The following is a 9,540-nucleotide window of genomic DNA, read 5'->3' on the forward strand; positions in this document are numbered from 1 at the left end:
ACTCACACTCACACTCGCACTCGCACTCACACTCATACTCATACTCATACTCATACTTATAGTTATGATGTATGTTTGATAATGATAGATATAGATATTGACTTGAGTGCAGGTTGGTGCGAATACCATAGTGAACACATTGGTATGATGACACGATTGAAAGTTAGTGACGTAATTGTGTAGATATTTGGTTGCTATGAGTTTATGTGTGAGTGAGTCTAATCTCGATCGTCGGTGTGAAAGGACGTGTGCTGGTTGGCATGACTCAAGTTGGGAGATAGGTTCTAGGAATATAGATACGTGAATACAGTAATAAAGATTCGTACAAGAAGTATTTGGTTCATCTTATTTCTAAACGTCGTTGATATGTCTGAACGTAAGACAACCTTAGTGGTTCTCAAGGTTTAGTACTCTCTCTCTCGTATTGGAGATGAGCTAAATGGTAGTTGGCTGAGTCAAGTAACTCAAACCCTCTCTCTGTACTGCACAAGCGTAACACTCATACTCATACTCATACTCATACTCATACTCATACTCATACTCATACTCATACTCATACTCATACTCATACTCATACTCATACTCATACTCATACTCATACTCATACTCATACTCATACTCATACTCATACTCATACTCATACTCATACTCATACTCATACTCATACTCATACTCATACTCATACTCATACTCATACTCATACTCATACTCATACTCATACTCATACTCATACTCATACTCATACTCATACTCATACTCATACTCATACTCATACTCATACTCATACTCATACTCATACTCATACTCATACTCATACTCATACTCATACTCATACTCATACTCATACTCATACTCATACTCATACTCATACTCATACTCATACTCATACTCATACTCATACTCATACTCATACTCATACTCATACTCATACTCATACTCATACTCATACTCATACTCATACTCATACTCATACTCATACTCATACTCATACTCATACTCATACTCATACTCATACTCATACTCATACTCATACTCATACTCATACTCATACTCATACTCATACTCATACTCATACTCATACTCATACTCATACTCATACTCATACTCATACTCATAATCATACTCATACTCATAATCATAATCATACTCATACTCATACTCATACTCATACTCATACTCATACTCATACTCATACTCATACTCATACTCATACTCATACTCATACTTGTACTCGTACTCGTACTCGTACTCGTACTCGTACGATCACGTCTTTGTCCATGTCCACGCCACATCCGTGTCAACGGCCATGTCCACATCTGTGTTCATACTTATAACTATGTGTCAAACTGGACATTTTCGCACGTCTACCTTTATGTCCAAGTTTGTTTTTTCTTTACTAATGCATGCTTTCTTTTGTGTTTATACCTAAAATTTAGGCTGCATGGTGTAATGATTTCGTAGTTTTGTGACTGACTATTGATTTTTTTTTCATCTGATGCCCGCACACCCACATGAAAATCTATTATATGTGTAAATCTATTTTTAATTCATCATGTTTGCCTATATAATCAAGTCGTTTGCTGGTCATTTTTCAGGGACTCGTAGTTATTAGACTACTGAGTCAGTGGTTGAAAGTCAAATACGTATGTATTTTTCTAGCAAATTTAACTATATTTTTTCTGCGATTTATTTTAGTATATTTGGCTACGTTATTCGCTATAACTTAGTGATACGCAATGTATTTTAATACATTAAAATTAGTACAAGAAAATTTGATTTGTTTAAGTCTAATTAGTTGGTATTTATACTACGATTTATAGTAAAACTTAATTTTTTTTTACAGCAATGTTGATGTAAAAACATTTAAACACAAGGTTTTTCAATATTTTGAAGTGTTCTGTACAAAATAAATCATAGCTTTTTACAAATATCCTATGAATATGACTACAAATTCATAGCTCTTCACACGGCAAATAAAAAAAGACATATACGACAAAGTTGGTTGAGCTTTATTAAATGAAAGAGAATTGTGTAAAATGAATTAATTTTACAGCAAATCGTTCAATTTCGGTACAGAGTAAAATTAGCAGCGTGACTTGACTAAATTTGTTTTCGCTCTTCCGCAACATTAAATTCACTTGACAGTTTTATGCATCAAGTCTAAAATGTTAGTAATTTAATTATATTTTGTATTTACATAGGTTTGAGAGCATGTATCTTCTGATACTCCTGCTTTTAGCTGTCATAGCGTCACAGACAGCCGCAAAACATTGTACCCATTTACCTCCTGGTCTGTCAAAAATGGTTCGGGGTGTTGACGTATCAAAGTTGGACATGCTGCCCATTGACATAGTTGGTGATGACGGAGTCATGAGTCCAATCATACCCTTCACCTGCGACCAAGGAAAACAGTACAAGAGTGTGAAGGGCACTTTGTACGAACTACCTGACCAGGTAAGTTGTGATAAGCAAAGTTGTTTTATTTTAACTTATTCCCGCTTTAATGCAATTTATTTAAGTAAATATCTAAAGTTAAGAAATAACCATCCAGTATACTTACCAGCCTGGTACTTAAGTATGCAGGATACGCAGGTGAAAACCGAAAATATTTGTACACCGTACACCTAAGGAAAAAACGAATTTAAAAACAATTTGCATTTGAAAAGTTAAGAAGCAATCTTCATTTAAACAAATATAATTTAAATTATTTAATTATTAAATGATAATAGCATGGAAAAAACTAATTACCTACATATAGGTATAAAAATACCACTTGTAAGGCTAATATCTAACAAAAGTTATAAAGATAATATAGTTATCTTTTCGAACTTGGCAGTTCACTGCATGTATGGGTATAGTAATGATGGCCAACCGCCGCTACTTTACCTACCAAGAGTCTTGGTATACTTAAACAATATACACACTCTAACCGAGATCCAAGCAGTGGACATTCGAGTTTGTACCTACATGCTCTAGCACCTGACCATGTATTCTCATAGAAAGATGATTAGCACTAATTTTTAAAGTTTTATTTAGGTAGGGTTATTGTACAATCTCTCCATTTAAATGTTTATTTAAAAAAATAAGATGATAAAAATATGGTAAGGGCTAAAACTGTAAAAACTAGGTATAAACAATAGGTCGAATGGTAGATCACACGATTTGAGGCATTTTTTTAAAAAAAAGATCGATAATATAGTCTTTACTAGATATAATAATTTGCACAACAGGTACATTTCAGTACAATTTAGCCGACTTTTACCTAATAGAGTTCTTTTACTAAAGAAAAGTATTTAAGGCGTAGAACTATTTGATCAGCTCCTCAACCTCATTCCACAGATAAAAAACAGAATAAACATTACATCCAATAGTGACATAAATAATACACTGATTATTTTTATTTTCTATTCCACTACTATTTGTTATAATCAGAGGCGTAGCGATGGGGTGGGGGGGCAGGGGGGGGGACATATGTCCCCGGGCGTCGACCTTAGGGGGCGCCAAAATGGGTTGTAAAAACAAATTAAAATGTCATATTAGCTGCGTTTTTGCAGTTTGAGAGGGGTAGGTGCAAATCGAAAGTTTGAGAGGGGGGGGGGGGGTGCAAATCGAAAGTTTGAGGGGGGGGCACATCGAAAGTTTGAGTGGGGGTGCAAATCGAAAATTTGCACCACAGGGGGCGCCAGATTGAAAGTTTGTCCCCGGGCGCCGGGAAGGGTGGCTACGCCTCTGGTTATAATCTAGAAATATTTCAACCTGATCAGGTGATTTCCGATCAGTTAAGGAAAGAGAAAAAACGGTGGTGTAATTGTCTATTTTAAAAATAAAAAACGCGCAACTCTGCTTTTCCAGATAATGCTAAACTAGGTTATGATATCTTTAAAAAATATAACATCGTTGTACAATACTATTGCTCTGTTGTTAAGATTTTACTCTTGTTATGCTGTATCTAAGTTTTCAAACACCGTACAGGTCTGGCAGATGACGTCTGTTCCCGGAGGCTGGCTCTCGTCCGACGCCCACACATACTCCTCTTACAGTGACGTCAGAAACTCAATGAGCAACAGCGTTGGTCTAGAGGCTGACACTGGCAAATACTCCTTCTCTGCCAGTTTTAGCTACAAGAAGATGCAGAACTCCATCACCAACTCCTCCAGGTACATCTCAGAGGTCACGGCATTTGCTGCTGCAACACGAGCAGACGTCAACCCGCCGGAAAAATTAGGGCTGGATAGTTTTGCTCAAGCTTACATAGACACGACCCTGACTGGAACATATGAAAGCAACCCGACTGCGTACAAAAAATTTATTGAAACCTACGGCACGCATTATTTCACCACGGCTAATTTTGGTGGTTTTATTCGAATGGTATTTGAGACGTCAAAAGAATACGTAATGACCAAAACTGAAAGCGAGATCGAGGCTAACGCCAAAGCTTCGTACATGAAAATGGTTTCCGTGAGCGTAGGACACACGTCTTCCACTGGGAATGTTGATGAAAAGTTTACATCCAATTCTAAGACCACCATCAAGTACTACGGAGGCGACACTAACGTCCTAAGCAGTGAAGGTCTCTCCAAATGGCAGCCGACAGTCGAGAGTGACCCCTGGCTATTTTCAGGTAAACTGAAGCCCATTAGCGACTTAATTAAAGACGAAACAAAGAAATCATCAATGATTCGAGCTGTGAAGAACCATTTGTTAAGAGCCTACATCGGAGAATTGCAATCTCTAATTTATGGTGCCAGGGTAAAGTCCGATAACCCAGTCATCAACGGCCTTCGTGATCGCGCCGCAGCTTTGCAGAGCAAACAACAAATTGTCGACAGCGAGGTCGATGATTTAGCCAATGACTTGAAAGACTATGTCACTGTACCCAACTGGTTTGTTGCGAACACTCAAATCTGCATGTACTGGAAAGAAACACAGCTTCATTGGCAATGTTCAGGAGGAGATTGGGGGAACTATCGTTGTGCCAAAGCTAACTCTATGTCGCCTTGGTACTATGACTGGACCGACTGGAGGCCAGGGGGCTGCAAGTTGCAATGGGCTATTTTATCCGCCAACTTTCCAGCTTGGTTTAACGATGTGAAAGTTTGCTATCAGTGGTACGCTGAGAACGACATATGGCAATGTGGCGGCGATGCAGGCCAAACCTATTGCGCAAATATCAACCAGTGGACGCCACCTTATTTCGACGACACAGGCAATCGCAACGGCGGATGCAGAATGCGATGGATGCTCCAAGTTCCCAACTCCGCGCCGTACTGGATGAGAGCTGTACACATGTGCTACACCTGGCAGGCTGACGGCGACGCTTTTCAGTGCGGTGGAGGGGCGCCAACCGAGCAGTGTGTTGTGGCAAACACCTGGACCACCTACTACCTAGACTACACCGGCATCAAATATGGCGGCTGTAAGATGAGCTGGGGCTTAAAGACCGCCTACTGATAGCTGTCTCCATTCGTTCCAACAGTTCAATACGTACTGGTATACAGGGCCGGGTGTTTAATTGTATTATTACTGACACTGCATACTTAAACACAAATGGACAACAGTTATGAACATTGAGGTTAGTTATTTCAATAAATAAAAAATTTAACTGAAAAAGCGTTGTTGTTGTTTTTTACTTCATGTGAAAATTTAAAACTTTACATAAACTAATTACATAAAGTAAACAAATTAAAGATTCCTCTTTAGATCTTGAGATCCACTGACCTCGGTATATGAAGGGATAATGTCGTCAGCACTATGCCCAGCCGCCTTTACTTTTCCTACATTGAGGTAACAATTATAGCTGGGTGGACTTAGGGACATTCTACCATAGTTTCTTCCAGGCATCTCTTCTTCCGCCCCTCCCCCCCCCCCCGAAGGAAATGAAATGTATGTAATTTATATATAGAAAATATATACTTTTAACAGTGTCCACCCCCGAAGAAAGTCTACCGCCCCCCCCCCCCCCCCGCCCCCGAAAATTTCAAGTGCCCGAGTCATTCGGAATACACCAAAAAATATATGGAGTTCTTTCGTCGGTAAGAAGCTAGTTGCCAACGCCAGAGACTTGATCGAACAGGAAGTTTTCACCAGCTTTAGTGCAAGCATCAAATGAAGTCGCAATAGAAAATGCCAAGCAAAAAAAAAAAAAAAAAATAGGAGAAAATCTCATCAAACGCTGCATGTACGTAAATGTTAAATAACACATTTTTATCGAAATTAAGCTTTCACCATTGTTTGCGTTTCAAGTTAATAAATCAACAGACGTGAGTTCGTGTTCGCAGTTGCTGGTCTGTGTCTATATTCATGCGGATGATAGCAAAGAAGAGTTGCTCTTTTGTGAAGATAGCATGGAGAAAATAAATACCTTTTTTGAAACTGAATGATTAAAATGGGTTAGAACGGCTGTGGGGGTTTGTACGGATGGTGCACAATCTATGTTTAGCTCAAAATCGGGCTTTCAGAAAACAGAAAAGATTTAGCTCCCTAACCACTGCCCTAACCAATCGACATCAAGAGTCCATTGCTAGTATAAGTCGTAAATTATGTAAAATCTGGAGCCTTCAAAGAACTGAGCAAAATCATTAATATAGATCACGAGGTTCTGCTCTTCTACCCTACAGTACGCTGGCTGTCAAACGAAATGTTGTAAATTGTGTTAATGAATTGAAATCTGAAATCAAATTGTTCTTGAAAGTGCAAAGGAAACAAGACTTTTTGGTATACTTAAAACAACATAGAGTGGTTGGAGAGAGTATCTTACCTAGCAGATGTGTTCGAACATCAAGATAAGCGTACCCTGAATCTTCAGGGAAAATGAACGAATATTATAACTTTCCATGATAATCTCGGGGCATTTTTATCAAAGCTGCAAAATCGGTAAAGAAAATAAATCTTGGAAATATTGTAAATTTGAGAAACTCTGCGGTGTGGTAGCAGTGTTTCTTCCAGACTTTTTTCTCCGGGGGGCACTTGAAATTTTCGGGCGGGGGGGGGGGGGGCGGTAGACTTTCTTCGGGGGGCGGACACTGTTAAAAGTATATATTTTCTATATAAATGATATAAATTTCATTTCGTTCGGGGGGCGGTAAAAAATTTTCCCCCGAAGAGATGCCTGGAAGAAACTCTGTGTGGTAGATGAATCTGATTGTGAGATAACTAAAATTTTAAGAGAAGTGATATTTGGGCATCATGAATCTATTGAAAACGAACTGCATCCCTATTTCTCTGCGCTGAAAAAGAAGAATCTGCATTTACGCATTACCCATTCTCTTCTTCCCTTGATGTTGCCAACATTCCCGACGAATTACAAATGAATTCTTCGATTTGCAGAATGATTCCAAGTAAGATGAAAAACTGCACACACAATTTTGGTGTAGTATTCACCATTCATACTCAAACGTAAAATTGATTGACTTTTCGAGAATATATTTTCAACACTATTCTTCGATTAAAAACAAAATTAAGATAATTGTAATGACATAGGTTGGCGTTAACATAATTTTTAAAAAATTAAAAACTTAACCACGAAGGTTTAGTGAATAGTATGCAATTTTACTCATGCTATTAAAATAGATCTAGTTATCAAGAGTAGTTCATATTGAAAGTCTAGTAGAAAATCTTTTTTTTTAGTGCTTATTAAATTCCATACTAATTTCGGCTTTTTAATTCTATGGGGGTCGCGGGTCACTTACTTTTTATAAAGGAGGGTCGCCACTCGAAAAACTTTGGGAACCACTGGTTTATACTATTGTAACACACAATATGTGTTACCAGTCAGTGAAGATAATGTACATCTTTTTACTTTCGTATATACGAAGTATAGAGAAAGTCTTGTAATCGTGCAAAAAAAAATCGAGATTTTTACAAATCTCGACGTTTTACACCTCACTGATACGGAAAAACATAATTTTGCAATCTTGTCCGTATGTCTGTGTGCCTGTCTGTGTGTGTGTCTGTCTGTCTGTGTGTAAACACGATAACTTGGGTACAGTTACAGGTAGATTGATAAAATTTCAAATATAAGTATTTTATCAAAATCGTAGATCCGTATCAACTTCTGAGCGATTTCCGATAACCGGAAATGATACGTTTCTTCTTTGAATTTTTCAAAAGCCTATAAATTGAGTACTGTTTCAGATAGATAAATGAAATTTCATATGTAAACAAAAGATCTAATTCTCTACCTTTTGTCAAATTTTGAGTATTTTCTGATGACCGGAAGTACTAATTTACGCTATTTACGATTTCTCAAAAAAATGCATGAAAATTTATAAAGTACTAATAATATTGCGCACTATTATGCACATTTTGTTTTGGCGTTCGCTTGGTGCGCAATTCTTTTTTCTATGAGAATCTATTCTATTTTTACAAGCTTTTATTTAACTCACTTCCTCTGTCTGTCGTCAGTCGTCAGTCTGTCTAGATCGAAAAGCCGGAGCGAAAATTCGGACACTTCTACTTGACCGATACGGTTCACACTTGGCACGTGAATCAAGACATGAAGACAATGCAATCTGAAATTAAATTTGACTTAATTGGATGCCTAATTAATTTTTTATGAATTAATTAAAATTTGGACCGAATTAGTATGCATATCTATCGAACCCCACCACACGCGTCATCACGTTCAATAGCTGCGCCATCAAGTTCAATAGCTGCGCCGTCATTTTCAATAGACGCGCAATGGTTTTTAGTCATGTAACACTATTGTAAATAAAACATGTAAAGTACTGAAAAAAATTCATAAAAAACGTTTTAATAACAAGCTTTTATGTACTAATGCACTAAAAAGTAGAAAATAAATTATACAATACTATTTAAATTACTATAAAGAAAAGCGTGGGTCTCTTCTCAAATATTAGTAAAGGTATCCAATAGGTACTAAAGTACTAAAGTGATCCACGCTTTTCTTTATAGTAATTTAAATAGTAGTGTATAATTTATTTTCTCCTTTTTAGTGCATTAGTACATAAAAGCTTATTATTAAAACGTTTTTTTATGAATTTTTGTTAAAGGTTTAAGTAATTAAAAATCATGTCTATATGTCAAGTTATTTTAATAGTAATAGTTTCGCTGTCTGTCTATGTATCTATCTATCTGACAAGAACGCTGTAGAGAAAACACAAGCAAAATAAAAACATGCACAGTAATTCGAAAAACGAAGTATGACGCGGTCACATTTAGCATAGAGTAGAAAATAATCTCCAGCCGGAGAGTGCACACAGTAATATGACGTCATTGATTCTCGAGTAAACATTGAATAAAAAGGCAATTTTGTCTAATCTAAGTGGTTTGCGCGAAGAGTTTCTTTCATACAATTCTTCGGGTAGGGGCGAAGCCCCACCCCCGCGTAAGAACGTCTGAGCCCCCCCCCCCCCTCCCTAACTCAAAAGAAATTTCTTCATCGATACTCTATAATAAAATTACCGCCTAATTAATGTGTCTAATCTAAAAAGTGGTTTTCTTGCAATTTCTTTAATGCAATTCTTCGGGTAGTGGCTAAGCGCGACACCAGTGTTTCTTTCAGACTTTTTCCTCCCCGGA

The 9,540-nt window shown here is 37.3% G+C and overlaps 1 protein-coding gene across 1 annotated transcript; it reads left to right on the forward strand.

Annotated features, from left to right (window-relative positions):
• The first annotated feature begins 1,601 nt into the window (after window positions 1-1,601).
• Window positions 1,602-5,451, forward strand: LOC131953555 (perivitellin-2 67 kDa subunit-like). Its single transcript, XM_059316780.1, has 3 exons — window positions 1,602-1,643; window positions 2,202-2,454; window positions 3,973-5,451. The coding sequence occupies exons 2-3, from the start codon at window positions 2,212-2,214 to the stop codon at window positions 5,449-5,451; spliced, it is 1,722 nt and encodes a 573-aa protein (XP_059172763.1). The 5' UTR covers window positions 1,602-1,643; window positions 2,202-2,211.
• The last annotated feature ends 4,089 nt before the right edge of the window (window positions 5,452-9,540 follow it).

Source organism: Physella acuta, unplaced genomic scaffold (genome assembly GCF_028476545.2).
Source record: "Physella acuta isolate Inbredline_101_S28 unplaced genomic scaffold, ASM2847654v3 ptg000930l, whole genome shotgun sequence".
NCBI classification, from domain to species: Eukaryota; Metazoa; Mollusca; class Gastropoda; family Physidae; genus Physella; species Physella acuta.